We start from the raw sequence: 19,544 nt of genomic DNA, 5'->3' as shown, positions 1-19,544 counted from the left end.
CTGCCAGGTGAGGAAAACAGCTGGATGGAGCAGCCTATTCTCCCTGAAAGCCCATCAGGCTGTGGAGGATGGGAGCTGCGGTCAAACAAGCGCCAGATGGGGAAAGCAGCTGAGGGTCGCCCCGGCAAATGAGTCGGGGACGTGCAACTTTCTTCCGAACAGATCGGTTGCAGGCAGGCAGGCAGCCCTCCACCTGCTCCCCTTCGCAAGCCGCCGTGCGCCCAGGGCGCAAAAGTGGCGCAGGGGCGGAGCGCGCCTCCTCCTCCTCCCTCCTCCTCTTCTCCGCCCCGTCTCTCGGCTGCGCGCCGGCTCTCGGACTACTCGCCGCCTTCCCATCCTCAGCAAGCCCGTCATCTGACTCCTCCCGGCTCGGGAAGAGGAAGCGGCCCCCCGGATGGAAGCGGCCGCCCCGGGCGAGGGTGGCCGGCCGCGGCTGCTGCGGCCGCCGGTGGGAGAGGCGGTGGCGGAGGGTGAGTGAGTGGGCGCGCCGGTCCCCTTCGCTCGGGGGAGGCTCGGCGAGAAGGGCAATTCCGGCGTTGCCCGAGGCAGAAACAAACGGGAGGCTGGCACCGAAAAGCGCCTGCCTTTCAGCATCACCTGGTTGAATCGGACAAGGGCGTCTCGGGCACCGGGGGGGGGGAGGTGGGCTGCCCCCCGGAGACCAACAAGGCTCTCCCCCTGCAGTGGCCCTTTAAAAGAGACCCTGGGATCTTCTTCGCTGAGGGTCTCCAAGATCCCACCCCTCCCTCCTTCCCCTTTCTGCGTGCGCGCAACTGCCTGGACAAATCCTGCAAATTTTGCACGGGTTGGTTTGCCCTTGTCTGCTTCTGGGGCTGACCGGCCCAAAGACACCCCCACACATACACCACCCGGCTGAATTTGTGCCGAAGGTGGGACTAGAACTCAGGGTTCCCCCAGTTGGTAGCCTGGTGCTTTCAGCCGCTAAACCCGTTCTTAACCTTTTCCTCCCCTTCCCTTTCCCACCCTTCATTTTCCTTTCCCTCCTCTCTCCCTTTCCCATCCTCCATTCTCCTCCACTCCCTCCCCTTCCCTTTCTCACCCCCTCCATCCTCCTTCCCTTCCCTTTCTATTTCCTTTCCTTTTCCTCTCCTTTCCTCTATTTCCTGTCCTTTTTATATTTGTCCCTTTCCTTCTTGTCTTTCCTTTTCCTTTCCTCTCCTTTCCTCTATTTCCTGTCCTTTCCTTTCCTTCTCTCCTTCCTTTCCTTTTCCTATCCTTTCCTTTCTCTATTTCCTTTCCTTCTCTCCTTTTCCTCTCCTCTCCTTTCCTCTATTTCCTGTCCTTTTTATATTTGTCCTTTCCTTTCCTTCTCTTCTTTCCTTTTCCTTTCCTCTCCTTTCCTCTATTTCCTTTCCTTCTCTTCTTTTTCCTCTCCTCTCCTTTCCTCTATTTCCTGTCCTTTCCTTTCCTTCTCTCCTCCTTTCCTTTCCCTATTTCCTGTCCTTTCCTTTCTCTATTTCCTTTCCCTCTCTCCTTTCCTTTCCCTATTTCCTGTCCTTTCCTCTCCTCCTCCCCTCAAATTAAACCCTCAAAATTAACTTTGAGAGCGGAGCTGGAAAGCAGGTCAGTGGGGTGGGGAGGGAATGGAGATTTTGCAGTATACCCTTCCCCTGCCATGCCCAACAAGCCACACCCACCACGCCATGCCACGCCCACCAAGCCACGCCCACAGAACCGGTAGTTAAAAAAAAAGAAAGAAAATTGAATCCCCCCACTGGATGGGGTCTGCTCTGTAATGCAACTGGCTATCCTCCCCTCCCCAGGAGAGCCCCTCCTCGTGGCTGAGCTCAAGCCGAGACGCCCCCAACAGCACGACTGGAAATCCAGCTGCGAGACCTGGAGTGTGGCCTTCTCCGCCGACGGGACCTGGTTTGCCTGGTCACAGGGTCACTGCGTCGTCAGGCTGCTCCCGTGGCCTTTACAGAGGACCGAGCAGTGAGTATCCTACACCAACCCGGGGGTGGGGGTGGGGGTGCTGCCCTCTTCCGAGGCTGGCTTGGACCGCCAAGTCCTTTGGACTCCTGGTAGTCAGAATAATAGAACGGGCAGAGTTGGAAGGGACCTTGGAGGTCTTCTAGTCCAGCCCCTTGCTCAGGCAGGAATGGAATAGGAATAGGAATAGGAATAGAATAGAATGGAATGGAATGGAATGGAATGGAATGGAATAGAATAGGAGATTAGAATAGAATAGAATAGAATAGAATAGAATAGAATAGAATAGAATAGAATAGAATAATAGAATAGAATAGAATAGAATAGAATAGAGAATAGAATAGAATAGAGAATAGAATAGAACCAAACTGAACTGAATATAGAATAGAATAGAATAGAATAGAGTAGAGTAGAGTAGAGTAGAGTAGAGTAGAGTAGTAGAGTAGAGTAGAGAATGGAATGGAATGGAATGGAATGGAATGGAATGGAATGGAATGGAATGGAATGGAATTAGGGATAGAATAGAATAGAATAGAATAGAATAGAATAGAATAGAATAGAATAGAATAGAATAAGGAATAGGAATAGGAATAGGAATAGAATTCCCCAACCAGCATGGCACAGTTGACTGGGGGGATTCTGGGAATTGGTCCACCCATCTTAATGATGGATGTAGAGGCTCCTTGTTTGCAAGCATAAGAGTGAGAGAAAATATTTTTCCCCCAAGTTTTACACCAGTTCTCCTTCCTAAGACACACAACATTTCCAGTTTTATTAATTGACTAGCTCGATACCTGTGCTTCGCTATGAAACTAAGTGATTGGGCTTAGTTTTTGGTGAGGAAAATAGGGGAAAAAATGTGCCTCTTCCCATCAGCATCCATCGGTAATCATCTGGCTAGCGACCTGTCAGCGTGTGAGAGAGTTGAGGGCTGTTTGGAAACTGAAAAAGTATTTGCTGTGTGAGCAAGAAGGAGACAGCAAGGAGCCTGGCCGTGGCTTAGTTAAACTGTTCTGTACTAAGGCTGCTTGCTGCTATGAAACTGAAACTGAACCTCCTCTCCTCTGCTTGTGTTTTGCATTTGGAAGAGATTTCTTTTCAGGTGGGGAGGGGGAGTAGAACTCCTTGGCATCAGAGCATGTTAATAATAACAATATAGGAAATACTAATAGCTCTGATGGTCATTTAGAAAAATCCTTTCTTAGTGAGCCCCTAGAAGCCAAGAGGAACATACGTGCCAAATGTCAAATTTGTAGGCTTTACGGTTCTGGAGATTTTGTGATGATGCGTAAGTGGTCTTTCGCTTTGATAGATAGATAGATAGATAGATAGATAGATAGATAGATAGATAGATAGATAGATAGATAGATAAGGAAGCTGGGAAATGTTGCTCGAAGGGAAGGAAGGAAGCAACTTCAAGAATCTTTCCTAACTCGGTGATCTCTTTTTGATCCACTTCGTTCTGCTCCAGCAACAGCAAAGCTTTGGAACCCAAGAACCGGTGTGCAAAAACCAAGGCCAAGGGTTATGGTGGGACCAAGGAGAAGACCTTGGAATGTGGACAGATTGTCTGGGGTCTGGCTTTTAGTTCGTGGCTGCCGTCCCAGTCACATAAGTATCGCCACCGGAAGGAAACGTTTCCTTGCTTGATCCTGGCCACGGGATTACATGACGGGCAGATTAAAGTCTGGGAGGTAGAAACAGGTACGTTGGCTTTATTTCCTGAAACAGCAGGCAATCTTTGCAAATTTGCTTACAGATACAGGCACGTGTGTGTGGAACTTCTTTCACCCTGCCTCAATATAGGTAGTCCACAATTTACAGCCCAAGTTTGTTTGTTTTAGAGTCTTTGTAAACAAGATTGATTGAAAGACAATTGTTACCAACCTGCCTTCAATTGAGTACCTGTATACTGCACGAGTCAAAAAGAGGGCTGTGAAAATATCTACAGACCCCTCACATCCCAGACATAAACTATTTCAACTCCTTCCCTCAAAACGATGCTATAGAGCACTGCACACAGAACAACTAGACACAAGGGGAGTTTTTCCTCGAACATCATCACTCTGCTAAACAAATAATTCCCACAACACTGTCCAACTATTTAATGTATTGCTATTATTCTTCTCATCCTTCCTAGTACTTATCTCTTCCCACTTATGACTATAACCTTGTTGCTTGTATCTCTATGATTTATATTGTTTTATTTGTTTCCTAGTATGGTTTGACTGCTTATTTAGCAACCTATGACTATCACTAAGTATTGTATCTTATGATTCTTGATGAATGTATTTTATTTCTTCTTTTTATGTACACTGAGAGCTTATGCACCAAAGACCAATTCCTTGTGTGTCCAATCACACTTGGCCAATAAAGAATTCTATTCTATTCTATTCTATTCTGTTCTGTTCTGTTCTGTTCTGTTCTGTTCCGTTCCGTTCCGTTCCGTTCCATTCCATTCCATTCTCCTCCTCCGATTCTGATTCTATTCTATTCTATTATAAATGCAAGACACTAATGTTCTGCAGATAATCCTTGACAACCCATTTCATTGTCCTTTTGCCCGCTGCCTCCTTCTTGGCAGGGAACATGCTTTTTCACCTTGTGGGGCACCAAGACGTGGTGAGGGATTTGAACTTTGCACCCGGCAACCCTTGTTCCATTCTCGTCTCTGCATCCCGGGACAAAACGCTTCGAGTCTGGGACCTCAGTCAAAATGGTAAGAATGATTGTACAGACTAACAGAGTTGGAAGGGGCCTTGTAGGTCATCTAGTCCAACCCCGCTGCCCAAGCAGACCCTACACAATTTCTGACCGATGGCAATCCAGTCTCTTCTTGAAAGCTTCCAGGGATGAAGCTCCCACAACTTCCAGAGGCAACTTCTGTTCCATTGGTTGATTGTTCTCACTGTCAGAAAATTCACTGTCAGAGACTTAAGCCTAACCCAATGCAATCTTCCTGTGTATTTTACCGTGAAACATAGAAGGCCTTGCTAGTTGGACATTCTTAGAAGAGGGACCCGTAGCATTCAGACTTCCTTTCTGGTTCTCTAATCCCCACCTTCCCGCTCTCCCCCTCTTCTATTTTTTTTCTAGGGAAGCAATTGAAAGTGCTTTCTGGACATTTGCAGTGGGTTTATGGTTGCTCCATTTCTCCTGACGGTCAGATGCTCTGCTCCGTGGCTGGAGAGAAATCGGTGAGTTTTAAGCCTGCACAGAAAGGGCCATGTTGTTGACAGTGAGAAACGAGGCTGGTATATAGATCTTTGGTGATAATCTATCTTTAGATTTGTGACCAAGTGGTGAGAGTGCAGTACTGCGGGCTACTTCTCCTGACTGCCAGCTGACTGCAATTTGGCAGTTCGAATCTCACCAGGCTCATGGTTGACTCAGCCTTCCATCCTTCCAGGGTGGGTAAAATGAGGACCCAGATTGTTGGGGGCCAAGAGGCTGACTCTGTAAACCGCTTAGAGAGGGCTGGAAAGCACTGTGAAGCGGTATGTAAGTCTAAGGGCTATTGCTGTTGTTATGACTATTTCCATGGCGCAGTGGTTAGAATTCAGTATTGCAGGACAATTCTGCCCACAGCCAAGAGTTCAAACGGGACCAGCTCAAGGTTGACTCAGCCTTCCGTCCCTCCGAGGTGGGTAAAATGAGGACCCAGATTGTTGTGGGCAAGACTCTGTAAACCACTTAGAGAGGGCTGTAAAGTAGTATATAAATAGGTGAGGCCTGTCAAACTGGCGGCTCGCAGGGTGGAAGCATCCTGCACAGTCCACACCCCCTCTGTTCTGCAAAGGTAAAAAAAAATATGTTGCGATACGTCATGATATGTCACGTGACGCAATCAGGTTTGACACCTGTGCAGTGGTGGGATTCAGATTTTTTTTTTACTACCGGTTCTGCTGGCGTGGCTTGGTGGGCGTGGCTTGTTGGGAAGGACAGGGGAAGGATATAGTGCAAAATCCCCATTCCCTCCCCACCCCACTAACCTGCTTTCCAGCTCCGTTCTCCTGTTCAGGGCAACCAAAGAAGACCCAGCCGATCAGTTGAGTCTTGATGGGAGGCAGAGAAGAGATGGGGTTGGCGGGGCCAGTCAGAGGTGGGATTGGCCGGTTCTCCGAACTACTCAAAATTTGAATACCACCTCTGCTGTGGTGTAAGTGCTATTTCTCCTTCCCTCTCTCTCTCTCTCTCTCTCCTCCCCTCCCTCCCTCCATCTCTCTCTCTCTCCTTTCTCACGCTACCAGGCTCTGCTCTGGAGTATGAACTCCTATTGCCTGCTGCGGAAACTGGAGGGACACCAGGGTTGCATCGCGTCCTGTGACTTTTCTCCAGACTCTGCTCTTCTTGCCACGGCTTCCTACGACACCTGCGTGATCCTCTGGGATCCCTATACGGGGGAAAAGCTAAGATCCCTTTGGTAAGGAAAGTGGACGGGTGGATGGTGCCTTGGCGAGGTGGGCTAGATAGGAAGCACGAATTCCTTCTCATCCTTCGCGTTAAGATTAAATTTGTGGAATCCGGCAGGTCTGAAAGTACAGGTAGCCCTCGACCTATGACCACAGTTGAGCCCAAAATTCATGTTGCTCAGTGGAGAAAATGGTTACTGATGGCGTTTTGTTAACTGAGTCACTGCCGTTGTTGAGTTAGTCACCTGGTCGTTAAGTGAATCTGGCTTCCCCGTTGACTTGGCTTGTTAGAAGGGGATCAATGAACACGGGACACTGCAACCGTCATAAAGGTGAGTCAGTCATCAAGCATCCGAATATAAATCATGTGGCCATGGGCATGTTGCAATGGTCCCAAGTAAATGGTCGTAAGTCGCTTTTTCTTGGTGCCATCATAGCTTCAGTCACTGAATGAACTGTTGTATAAGTCGAGAACTACCTGTACAGATCTCCCCGGTCCCCTTTAAAAAGGTAAAGGTTCCCTCTCCGTTGCAAAGCCGAAGAGCCAGCGCTATCCGAAGACGTCTCCGTGGTCATGTGGCCGGTAGGACTAAACGCTTTAAAAGGCGCACGGAACGCTGTTCCCTTCCCACCAAAGTGGCCCCTATTTTTCTACTTGCATTTTTCTTACATGCTTTTGAACTGCTAGGTTGGCGGAAACTGGGGATCTCTGAAGGCCATTCCCATAGACACCATGACAGGGCAGCTGGGAGGACTCAAAAGTTGCAAACTGGTGGGAGATGGACAACGGCTGATCTGCCCAAAGGCATGACGTTCATGTCAGGTTTCAAGAAATGCAACCATCATAAAAAACAAACTCCGAGGCATTTCAATCCCTCAAAGAACAAGTTTATTAAGATACACCATCTTGGCACTAACTAGTGGAAAGCCAGTACTGAAAGTTCCCTGGTCACTATAACGAGATTTTGTCAATTTTCCAAAACGATATTGCATGTCACATTGTCCAACCAGCATGTGCAACTCCACTCCTCCTTCCTCTGTTCGAACAGCCGTTGGAACGCAGCTGACTCATCGTCCAGCTTTGTTGTTTTGGCTGGGACTCCATCCACCTCAGTTCTCACCCCCTTCCAGCTCTCAAGTGTGTCAAACTGTATTCACCACTTAACCAAATTCAGGCTTGACAGGGCATTGGTTTAGATAGCCTTACCAAGGGACTGAACTGGATGTCTTCACCAGGGTCTTTTATCAGCAGCCTATTGTCCCCCCAGGTGGGCTAGTAGGAAGATTCCAACCTGCTTTTCCTTCTTCCCAAGGCATGTTCCCTTGCAACCTGCAGTGGACCAAGGTGGGAACTTCCACACCAGCTCCCTGAGGTCTGTGTGCTTCTCACCTGAAGGCCTCTACCTTGCCACAGTGGCAGATGACAGGTAAGAGGCTCCAGAATTGGAATGGAAATGCTTACGTTGTTATGGATCCTATTCCAGATATTGGGTCTACAGGAAGGACAAATAAGTGATTTAATTTTGAACAAGGTGGTACTTAGGATGAAAGCAGTGGAGTCCAAGACCAAGCATCTCTCCCTCTCTCAGAAGACAAGATCTCAATTAAACTGCCGTCAAGGATTCTGGGAATCCAGAAGAATGTTTGCTGAGTTGGCCAACGTTTGGATCAGGATCAGCGGATGTTCTTCAGATGGTTTGACCTTACAAGTCCCATCGTGTCACGCTGGCTAGGAGGGATGGGACTCAAGAGACCCAAAACCTATGGAAACTGAAGACTGGTTTTTATTTCGTTGGGTTCTTGGGCTCAATTTTGGAACGCAAGAATATTCTTTTATCTCCTGCAGGCTCCTTCGGATCTGGGCATTAGAGCTTGAGAGTCCTGTTGCTTTTGCTCCGGTGAAGAACGGTCTCTGCTGCACTTATTTTCCACATGGTGGGGTCATCGCAACGGGGTAGGTTTGGGGGCAAGAACCACGTGGTGTTTGTCTCAAAGGGGGGAAGGGGGAAGATCTTAAAAATCTGGAGTGTATGGAGTGTGCAGAGATGTTCACGAACCATCCACTTGCCCAATTGTGCATGGTTCATGGACCATTGAAGCTGCCTGAACCAACTGTGTCTTGTTCTTGGGGTCATCTTGAGGTATAGATGTATCCTGCATGATCCTGGGAAGAGGCACAAAGAGGCTCCAGCAAGGAGGGAAGAACAAACATTTCTGCAAAACGTCAAGGTTGAAAGTTGACCTCAATCCAAGAGACTTGATGTGTGCGTGTATGCTTGTGTCATTGTTGACCTCCCAGTGACAGCCTGGAGTAGTCCTTCTATTTTTCTTGGCAAGAAAAACACAAGGACTACTCCAAGGTTGTCACTAGGGGGTCAACACTGACACAAGCATACACGCAGTCTCTTGAGGTCGACTTCCAATTTTGACTTGTTGGACATATATCTGTGTTATTTTCTTGGAAGGTTATGCCAATGTCATTTTCTAGGATGTTTCCCAATCTAGCCTGGGATCTGTGGAGTCCTTGGTGGTTTTCGTACAGATGTTTCCTTACACAACTAGGTGACATCATCAAGGCACTAATGGCATGGGCAATGAAACATCTGCAAGAAAACTACCAAGTTCAGAGAGCATTGAGGACCCTAGTCCTCCTCCTCTCCACAGGCCCTATCCCTTTCTGGCACTGATGATGTTCCCTAGTTGGGTAATGAAACATCTGCAAGAAAACCACCAAGCTCAGAGATCACCAAGGACGCCTCAGTCCTCCTCCTCCTCCTCCTCCACAAACCCCGCTCTCTAGCACTGATAATGCCACCTAGTTAGATCATGAAACGTCTGCAAGGAAAGAACCATGCTCAAAGACATCAAGGACCCCACGTTCCTCTTCCCTGCAAACCCCACTCCCTTCTAGCACTGATGATATTACCTAGTTGGGCAATGAAACATCTCCAAGAAAACCACCAAGCTCAAAGAGCACCAAAGACCCCACCCTTCAACCCTGAGCTTTAAATATTCTCTTCTACTGATACCCTGGCCCTGTTCCAATCTTAATCAAGTCCATCTCACCTTAATTTAATTTTTTTTTTTGAGACTGACCCCTATTGCGTTGACTAATGAATGAACTCAAGTTTTGCCTCTTCCTGTTGCAGGACCAGGGATGGCCACGCCCAATTCTGGACCGCCCCTCAAGCTCTGTCTTCTCTGAAGCACTTATGTCGGAAAGTTCTCCGTGGCTGCTTCACTAGCTACCAAGTCCAGGCGCTGAGCATTCCCAAAAAGATGAAGGAATTCCTCACCTACAGGACTCTATGACGTTGGCCGGAAGGAGGTGCTGTTGCTGTGATCCATCCATTGCTCGCGCTGGCCTTGTGTTTGCACAAGACAAAACTCTCTGGGGTGTCAAGCAAGGAGGCAACATCATTTCCTAGCTGAGAAAATCACGAAGGATGCTGTGGGCAAATTCCCCCTTTTTTCCCCTGAAGTGGAAGAAATCTTAAAAGAGTTTTTGGCATACTAAAGTTTGCCAGATACCCTCCCGGGCTCAGAGTTACTGGCAGTGGTAAGATTCAAATAATTGAACAACCGGTTCTCTGCTCTAATGATTTCTTCCAACAACCAGTTCACCAAACTGCTCAGCAAGTTAACAACCGGTTCTAACAAACCGGTGCGAACCGGCTGAATCCCACCACTGGTTACTGCGATGCGGGTTTGACAGCCACAGCTGCCTCTTGGGACATTTAAAAAACAACAACCCACCACCACCTCAGGACACAGAAGGAAACAATGATAAGAGTGTCATTATTTAGCCAGCCAACGGCAACTTTTTGGGGGTGCTTTTGATTCCTGTTTGTCCACTGTCTAGGAAAAAAAAATCAGTTTTCTATCTTCTCTATGAATGCAAAGATAGAAATCTTTCCTGCATCAACAGGCCACTGGATGAAAACTTTTCAACTTATGCTGTTTACGGGGAGATGGAAATCAAAGCTCTGGTGTTTTGTTTTGTTGGCTTGAACGGGGAAACACTTTTGTCAATAAAACAAGCAAGAGGAACACGTCAAGATTAACGATCTCAAAACAGATTGGGGTCGTCCCCACCGAAGATCAGAGAGCAAAATGGCCAACGATGGACCAACGAGAGACCAAACAGAAGTGTGGTGATATCTTGGGAGGATCTAGGAATTCCCCAAATGTGGGAAACATGCAAATTGTTGCACCATGAAACAGCTGAATAAGTGGCCGGCTTGTTAAATTGGGGGACAGGATACAAATAACTTTTAGATGGAAATCAAGAGAGTTTGTTCTGCCCAGCTGGTGTAAATTATCCTGGAGGGATCCCGATGGAGATCTGAATTATCTGTCAGATGGTGGGAGAAAGGATCACGTCTTGCTTATTGCAAGGAAATCCTTAAATCTAAATGTAGGAATTTCCTTCTAATAAAAGCTGTCAGGCAGTGGAATAGTCAAAAAAAAAGCTGTTCCTAGTCACTTGATCTCTTTAAACAGAATTCAGCAGCAGTTGGACTAAGCCAGGGGTCCCCAACCACCGGTCCGCGGACCGGTACCGGTCCATGGAACAAGTCCTACCGGGCTGCTGGCTTGCTGGGCGCCGCCATCTTGTTTTGATGAAAAAGTGTTTCCGGTGAGCTTTTCCGGGTAGAAATCTCACCGGAAGCACTTTTTCATCAAAACAAGATGGCGGCGCCCAGCTGATTCGGTACCGGGCCACGGCGTAAAAAAGGTTGGGGATCACTGGACTAAGCAACCTCTAAAGTCCCATCCAACTACACAACTGTATGATACTTTCATAAAAATGAATTTATTTTAAACAAGATTGGTAGCGGGGGGTCAGGGTCAAGAATGGTATTCAGCTGGTTCTGACCGGTCCTTGCGAACCGTAGGGAAAATTTTGACTGGTCCTGCCCACCCATTGCCCCCACCACCCCACCCTTTGGCCTCTGCCTCCCAACAATTTGTCTCCTTGCAGCAAACAGCCTGTTTCAGTTTCAGCACAGCTTGATTAGCACAAGCAGCTGATTGTCGGATGGATTGGCCTCCCGACAATCAGCTGTTTCAGGCTGGAGGGATCGCCATTCTCCATTGCCACCTCTGCGCGCCCCATTTTGGGGCCTGTTCTGATCCCGCCGCCTGAAAATGGAGCATCAGGCATGATATTCCCTCTGAAAAGAAATCGGGCCGGCAAAGAGACCCCTCCACCGTGCGCAAGAAATCGCTGCCCAGCTCCCTTTTCCTGCCGCTCAGCGGGCTCCGCTCGCACCGCCCGGGCTCCGCTCAGGTATCTGGCTGGGGCTGTCAGGAGTTGCTACCGCCGGCGCAGCTCCACGCAGCTCCAGTCCCGCGTTGCCTCGGGAAGGGAAAGGCAAAACCAGGAGCCGCTGCTGCCGTTGCAAAGCGCCGCGCGGCTCTTCCTTTTTGCCTTTCCTTCCTGAGGCAACGCGGACTGGAGCCACGCAGAGCCGCGCCAGCGGTAGCAACTCCTGACTTGGGGCCTCCGAGGGGAGGGGAAGGAGAAGAAGGGGGGGAAGGGGGGGCGATTCCCAAAAAAATCGGAATTCCAATTTTAATCGGAAGGATATCATGTCTGAGCATGTGGAGGCTGAAAACGCAGCATGCAGAGGCTGAATACAGGATGCGGAGGCTAAAAAAGGGCCGCGCAGATGAGAGGCAAATCGCTAGGAGGCAGAGGCAGAAGCATTCTTTTTTTGTTTGTTTGTTTCATCAGTGCTCATGCGATTGGTGCGCGCACATGCATGAAGCAAGCTCCGAACCGATAGAAATTTTTTTTGAAGCATACCACTGGTCAGGGTGCCCCTTAATGAGGTGCTAGTGCAAATGTATTTTGAGACATTGTGAACCAATTCTATGATTCCGGAGACACAATAAAAGAGAACCTTCACGCTGAAGCATCTTGAAGACCATTTCTTGTTTATCCAGACTGGCAATGATTCCGTTCAGATTGGTTAAAGAGGACTAAGTTCTTCTGTAAGATCCTAAGAAGCGCTGAGAATGACCAGGCTGCAGGACATCTAGAACCACAGGTTGTGACGGGAACGGTTCAGATGCGTTGTAAAGGACAACCATTAGTTAAACCAGGTTGTAGTTCAGGCAGTGGGAGAGCAGCTTGGTCATCAAGCCTCAGCTGCAATCAGATCTCTGGTGACCTGGAATGCAGCTACAAGAGACCCCAGTTGGATCTTCTCATTTGTCCCTGCGGCCAGGCGGTGTCTGAAAGACAAGGAACAAGAGGTGACCGATCGTCGCAGGATGTTTTGAAAAGAAACCTATTTCGCCGGTAAAGAACATCCTACAATGTTGAAGACTCTTCAAGTGGGTGTGAAACGTGTTAAAGGCCAGTTACTCAGCGAGCTTTGACCCTGCGGAGTTCTGTGATGTTGGCGTTCTGCGCTTGCTGGAGAAAGGAAAAACCAGCTCTGTGTCGGGAAGCAAGCTTCTAGTTCTCACAGTTGCAGGCTGAATGAAACCTTGGCAACTTTAAGGCTGGTGGACTTCCCAGAATTCCCCAGCCACAAAATCACGGTGTCATAGTGCACGGAGAAATTTTTACACGAAATCAGTGCTTCCTGAGTTCTCCTTCATATTCTCAACAGGTAAAATTACACATGTATTTTTTTTACTAGAGGGTGGAAGTCAGCACACCAATAAAAGCTTAAGCCTGTGTCTACGTTATCCTAAATATGTGGAAAAAACAATGTGCGCTGAAGAATACTCACTCCACATCTGCCATCTTGATCAGCAGCTGGATCCGAACAGATGTTGGGAAATCAACTGTAGGACAACGAGAGAGCACTTTACAAAAATGATTCCCCTTCATTGTACGTTAAATAGCCATATCAATAGCACTTAAAGACTTATATACCTTCTCTGGGCAATTTACAGAGTCAGCATCTTGCCCCCAACAATCTTATATACTACTGTGAAGCAGTATATAAGTCTAAGTGCTATTCTAATTCTACTATTTCTATTTCTACTATTTCTATTTCTACTATTATTTCGATTTCTATTATTATTTCAATTTCTATTATTTCGATTATTATTTCTAATTCTATTCTATTCTATTCTATTCTACTCCATATTTTCTATTCTATTCTATTCTATTCTATTCTATTCTATTCTACTCTACTCTACTCTACTCTACTCTACTCTACTCTACTCTATACTCTATTCTACTCTACTCTACCCCTATCCCTACTCTATCCTGAGCCTAGTCTATACCCATGATGGCGAAGTGGTTAGAATGAAGCATTGCAGGCTGACTCTGCCCACTGCCAGCAGTTCGATCCTCACCGGCTCAAGGTTGACTCAGCCTTCCAAGGTCGTAAAGTGAGGACCCAGATTATTGGGGGCAAGATGTTCACTCTGTAAACCACTTAAGAGCGAGCTTGAAAGCACTGTGAAGCAGTATATAAGTCTAAGTGCCATTACTATATGCACCTGCACCAGAAGCTATTAGCAAAACGGCCCAATCACATTTCTGCCTCACTCCAGCCTTCCTGGAGTAAATTTTTGGTGAAATAATAAAGAATGGCATCCCGGCACCTCAAAGTCTTTTTTACCTCGATGAACAAACAAATGAACCTCTGTTAAAATGTCCTGTAAAGCCAAGCCCTTCAAGGTTTTCAATTCCAGGATATCTGAGCAAAATGTCAAGGAGAGCCAGGTTCCATGGTATGGTCTGCAGCCCAAATCAATCAATCTATCTATCTATCTATCTATCTATCTATCTATCTATCTATCTATCTTTCTTTCTATCTTTCTATCTTTCTATCTTTCTATCTAATCTATCTTTCTTTCTTTCTTTCTTTCTTTCTTTCTTTCTTTCTTTCTTTCTTTCTTTCTATGTATCTATCTTTCTATCTAATCTATCTAATCTATCTAATCTATCTATCTATCTATGTATCTATCTATCTTTCTATCTATGTATCTATCTATCTGATAGATAATGGTCTTCAAGAAAAAAGGAAAGTAGAAAAAAAAAGGGGGAAAGATATCAAGAAAAATATTGAAGGCGCTTCCAGTATTCTTTCCAGCTGTTATAGAACAATGGTAAGGCTGGAAGGCACCCCACCCCATCTTATCCCATCTTTTCTATTCCATTCCATTTCCACCACATCCCATTCTATATTTTCTATTCTATTCCATCCCATCCCATCCCAGTAAGCCCCCCTGCACACGGATTCCCACTTGAAGGATACTGCGGTAGGCAGAAGTGAAGTCCAGGTTCAGCATCCAGTCCAGGATGTTGGCGATGTCAGACTTGAGCGGCTGCCCTGTGCAAGTGTAGACGGTCTCTTCGGTCACTTTTCCGAAAGCCATGTACGTGCTCTGCAAAGGAGGAAGAGAGAGATGAGGAATCACGGGCTCCTTTGCTCAAGCAGGGTCATTAATCCAGCGAAGGCCAGTTGCTGGCTTAAGAGGAAGAAAAGAACTGGACTAAACCCCTGGCCGTTGAACCAACTTACGACCACAACTGAGCCTACTGCGAGCTGTTAAGCGAATTTGTTAAGCGAGCCTTGCCCGCATTTTACGAGTTTTCTTGCCACATTTGTTAAGTGAATCTTCTCCTCCTCCTCCATTAACTTCTCCTTCTCTTCTTCCTCCTTCTTTCCTTTTTCTTCCCGTCTCAGCTAACTCTTCTTCTTTTTCTTTTCCTTTTTCCTTCTTCTCCTCCCCTCCCCCTGCCCCTCTATTAACTTCTCCTTTTCTTCCTTTCCTTCTTTCTCCTGTGTCTCAATTTCTTCTTCTTCTCCTTCTACTCCTCCTCAACTTATCCTTCTCTTCTTCCTCCTCCTTTCTTTTTTCCTCCCGTGTCTCAACAAGAGGGAGCCACACCTGGGTGGAAGCCTTACCTGCAAGATGTTCAGGGATCTGCGCATATCGCCGTTGGACAGCGTCACCAAGGCTTTCATTCCGTCATCGCTGACATCAACGCTGAAAGAGCAAAGAGGAATCAAATAGGTTGCCGAGAACCCTGATGTTTCCTGCACACCCATCCCCTCCCAGCGATCCTACACAACAGGCCACACAACTGTGAAAATCTCATTTTCCATCCAGCACTCTTCACCAGAATTCTGGAAATGTTAACATTTTACCAACATCATTCCCAAAACATATGAAGAATGGCTGCAGGAACTGGGCCTGGCTAGTCTAGGGAAAAGAAGGACCAAGGGAGACAGGAGAGCAGTCTTCCAATATTTGAGGGGCTGCCACAGAGAGGAGGAAGGGGTCAAGCTATTCTCCAAGGCACCCAAAGGCCAGAGAAGGAATAATGGGTGCAAACTGAACAAGGAGAGATTCAGCCTGGAAGTAAGGAGGAATTTTCTGACAGGGAGAACAATCAACCTATGGAACAGAAGTTGCTTTCAGAAGTTGTGGGAGCTTCATCCCTGGAGGCTTTCAAGAAGAAACTGGACTGCTCATTTGTCAGAAATTCTGTAGAGTCTCCTGCTTGGGCAGGGGGTTGGACTAGATGACCTACAAGGTCCCTTCCAACTCTTGATTATCTGTTATCATGCCCATCTGCTATCTTTGGACTGGGGTGGTGGTGGTGTATCGTGTTTTTCTGGCTTTAGGATTCCGCAGAAGGACTGAAGTAGAAGGACAATCACACACTATATAACAGTCGTGACAATTTCATGAATGTATTAGGCGATCGCCCTTTGATTTAACTCTTATTTCATCCCTTTTTTTGAGATTAAGGTTACAATGGAAAGGAATAATAGAATAATGGAACTTGGAAGGAAACTTGGAGGTCTTCTAGTTCAACCAGCAAGAGATCCTATATCCTTCTGGACAAATGGCTGTCTAGTCTTTTTGAAAACCTCCAGGGATGGAGCACCCACAACTTCTGGTGGCAAGCTGTTCCACTGGTTAATTGTCCTCACTGTCAGGAAGTTTCTTCTTAGCTCTAGGTTGGATCTCTCTTTGATAAGCTTCCATCCATGAAGTCTTGTCCTGCCCTCAGGTGCTTTGGGGAAGAGGTTAACCTCTCTGTGTCATCCCCTCAAATATTGGAAGGCTGCTCTCATGTCACCCCTGGGAGGGGAGGATGAGTGGCAGGGCCGCCAGTGATGGCACAGGGAGCCGTAGCAGAGGGCCCAAAGAGCCGCATACGGCTCTAGAGCCATGGGTTGCTGACATCCGCCCTAGTCCTCCTCTTCATAGCAGGCTCATTGATGTTCCCAACCAGAAGCTAATGGAGGCGGATGCCACATTTTGCAGAAAAATCGTGGTTACAAAGCCAGAAAATTGCATCTCTGACTCCCTTCTGTCAACTCCCTCTGAGGCTTTTTACTCACTTCTCCTTCTCAATGACATGCTTCAACCGAGGAACCATGAGTTCTGGCGTCAAAGGGCCAAACCGGAACCTGGTGCATCTGGACTGTAGAGCTGGGATTATTTTGGAGAGGTAGTTGCAGATCAAGCAAAATCGGGTGTTCTCCGTGAATTTCTCAATCACTGGAAAAGACATATAAAGTCAAAAGTTTAGGTTAGTGCTGCCAAATTCACGGCAACAGCAGTAGCACTTAGACTTATATACCGCTTCATAGTGCTTTCCAGCCCTCTCTAAGCGGTTTACAGAGCCGGCCTCTTGCCCCCAACAATCTGGGTCCTCGTTTTACCCACCTTGGAAGGACTGAAGGCTGAGTCAACCTTGAGCCTGGTGAGATTCGAACTGCCAAGTTGCAGGCAGCCGGCAGTCAGCAGAAGTAGCCTGCAATACTGCACTCTTAACCACTGCACCACTGTGGCTCTTTTAAGCAACCTTAAAGGCAGACCATCAGCCATCCTGTTGGGACAGCGGATCAAGACGCCTACCATCAAAAAGGAAACAGGAATCGTGTCTAGGTCTCTAGGTCTTTCTAGGACGGGGCATCAACTCACCACGCCGGAGAGCGTTTTGTGCATCCTGGGTCATGGCGTCAGCTTCATCCAGAATCACCAGCTTAAAACCTTTCCTAACAGGACAAGAGAAACAAGAACTGGGAACTCTAAAAATTAAATATATACCCACCCGTTGATCACAGATTAAACTCAATCTAGTTGTAGAGTTCAAACTCCCCTTTAATGCTCCAAATGTCCCCTCAAATGCTCCCACACAGTCCTTCAAACTCCACATGTCTGTAATGGCACACCCAACTCTACCAATTCAGCATCTGTTCCCGACAAATGCTCCTCCCCATAGCGTCTCCTTAAATCTCAGTCCCCCAGGGGTGCCTTGTGAAGAGGGGCGGGACACTTTCCTCCCGAGTAGTCGGGTCAACCCGCGTTGTTCCCACCTTCTCTCCACTCTCCGTGCTCAGGGATCAGGAGAGGGATGCTCCTTGCTCATTGCCTGAGCTTTGGCACTCCTTATGTCCACTGCTTGCCCTCTCTCGGTCATCCTGCCCTCGTTCTTCCCTGCTAACAAGCCATCCCAATCCTGAGGGGACCTGGACTGCCTCAGCCTGCTCCTCCCCACATTCCTCCAAAGCCCATGAAGCCGCCCCTCGATCTCCGTCGGCTCCAGCTCCGGCTAGTCCTCCGCCCGCAGATTCAGGCTCCCGACATGGGCATGACAGACACATAACAGACAGATATGTACACATCTGGCCAGAAAATTGTTTTTCCAAGGAATTCAATTTTCAGAGGAGAGAAGTCTCAAAGGTGCTTACTTGAAGATGGTTCTGGTGCTGGCAAAGTTCAGGATAGGCCCTCTGACAATATCAATGCCTCGGTCGTCAGAAGCATTTAGCTAAACGAAGAAGGAACGTGCGTTAAGAGCCGTGGTGGTGCAATGGTTAGAATGCAGTAGGGCAGATTAATTCTGCTGACTACCAACAGTCTGATTCTCATTGGCTCAAAATGGACTCAGCCTTCCATCCTTCCAAGGTAAAATGAGGACCCAGACTGAGGGGGCAATAGGCTGATTCTGTAAACTGCTTAGAGAGGGCTGCAAAGCACTGTGAAGCAGTCTTAAGGGCTATTGCTATCTATCTCCATGTCTATCATCCATCCACCCACCCACCCACCTATCTATCCATCATCTCTATACCTATCTCTTCTCTCTCTCTCTCTCTCTCTTTATCTATCATCTATCTATCATCTATCTATCTATCTATCTATCTATCTATCTATCTATCTATCTATCTATCTTATTCCTATCTTCCTATCTATCTTCCTATCTATCTATTCCTATATTCCTGTCTTTTTTTTCTTTCTTTCTTTCTTTCTTTCTTTCTTTCTTTCTTTCTTTCTTTCTTTCTTTCTTTCTTTCTTTCTTTCTTTCTTTCTTTCTTTCTTTCCTTTCTTTTCTTTCTTTCTTATTCCTATTTTCCTATCTTCCTACCTATCGTCCTTCCTTTTTATCTTCCTTCCTACCTACCTACGTATCATCTCTATCTAAGAGCCGTGGTTAGAATTGGTTAGAATGCACTATTGCAGGCTAATTCTGCTGACGTGTTTTCCACGTCTTTTTCCTAGAGCTTTTTAATCTCCATCTTTTATAACCAATATTTGAAATGGGACCCGAAATGAGTCCGAAATATAAACACATAGAACAGGACCTTGTCAACAGAATGCTGCAACGTAAACAAACAATGTGCTTGCAGGAATATTTCCCCCCCTGCATCCACTGGAAAAGCGATCCAGGTCTAGAAGTGGTTACCTCTAAAACCATGGAGCCAAATTCTCTCTGTTTGTAAAGCTGTTTAGCGCAGGCGAGAATTGTAGACGTCTTGCCAGTCCCCGGAGGTCCATAGAGCAAGAGATGAGGCAAATGATCCTCGCTGATGAATTTCTGTACTGGTTGAGAGAGAGAGAGCAGAGATGGCGTCGTATGGCTGCCCCGAGCGACAAGCAATAAACCTTTCGCTTGGCTGACAAATCACTTCTGCTTTACCTGTTAGCTTATCTATTTGTACTTCTCCAATTCTAGGGTGCCCTCATAGATGGTTGCATTTTAAGAGCACACGCTGGCCCGCAAGCCAAGGGGCGCAAGAGATGTAAACAAAATATTCATTTAATCATCAAATTTGTATGGCCACCCATCTTGCCAAAAGGAAGTCTGCACATGATGTATATCAGCTTTGTAAATCAGTGTATAAATGTCATTTGGTGGCGGTAATCAGGCAGCATAAAAATGTAACAAATAACGATAAGATG

The 19,544-nt window shown here is 47.0% G+C and overlaps 2 protein-coding genes across 5 annotated transcripts in view; one reads left to right on the top strand and one right to left on the bottom strand.

The window, feature by feature from the left end:
- The first annotated feature begins 284 nt into the window (after positions 1-284).
- Positions 285-10,897, top strand: WSB2 (WD repeat and SOCS box containing 2). The gene is made up of 9 exons (XM_026684366.2): positions 285-470; positions 1,785-1,956; positions 3,425-3,657; positions 4,538-4,672; positions 5,050-5,150; positions 6,204-6,376; positions 7,679-7,792; positions 8,212-8,319; positions 9,515-10,897. Exons 1-9 carry the CDS (start codon positions 395-397, stop codon positions 9,675-9,677), a joined length of 1,275 nt encoding a protein of 424 aa, XP_026540151.2. The 5' UTR covers positions 285-394; the 3' UTR covers positions 9,678-10,897.
- A 1,388-nt stretch (positions 10,898-12,285) lies between these two features.
- RFC5 (replication factor C subunit 5) overlaps positions 12,286-19,544 on the bottom strand; it is a 352,752-nt gene continuing 345,493 nt past the window's right edge. For 2 of the 4 annotated variants that reach the window (XM_087942816.1, XM_087942815.1), the window contains 9 exons: positions 19,048-19,179; positions 18,056-18,135; positions 17,286-17,359; positions 16,700-16,859; positions 15,251-15,332; positions 14,597-14,726; positions 13,958-14,035; positions 13,115-13,169; positions 12,286-12,608 (listed from right to left, as the gene is read on the bottom strand). In XM_087942816.1, the coding sequence (XP_087798942.1) occupies positions 12,512-12,608; positions 13,115-13,169; positions 13,958-14,035; positions 14,597-14,726; positions 15,251-15,332; positions 16,700-16,859; positions 17,286-17,359; positions 18,056-18,135; positions 19,048-19,059 (768 nt within the window). In that variant the 5' untranslated portion in view covers positions 19,060-19,179 and the 3' untranslated portion in view covers positions 12,286-12,511. Of the gene's footprint in view, positions 12,609-13,114; positions 13,170-13,957; positions 14,036-14,596; positions 14,727-15,250; positions 15,333-16,699; positions 16,860-17,285; positions 17,360-18,055; positions 18,136-19,047; positions 19,185-19,544 lie in introns of all 4 variants that reach the window. The other 2 variants (XM_087942817.1, XM_087942814.1) reach the window with 2 other exon arrangements.

The sequence above is a fragment of the Notechis scutatus genome, chromosome 13 (genome assembly GCF_049901735.1).
Source record: "Notechis scutatus isolate UNSWTSFEM ecotype Mainland chromosome 13, rNotScu1.2, whole genome shotgun sequence".
Taxonomy (NCBI): Eukaryota; Metazoa; Chordata; class Lepidosauria; order Squamata; family Elapidae; genus Notechis; species Notechis scutatus.
This window is presented reverse-complemented; position numbering and strand designations above follow the sequence as displayed.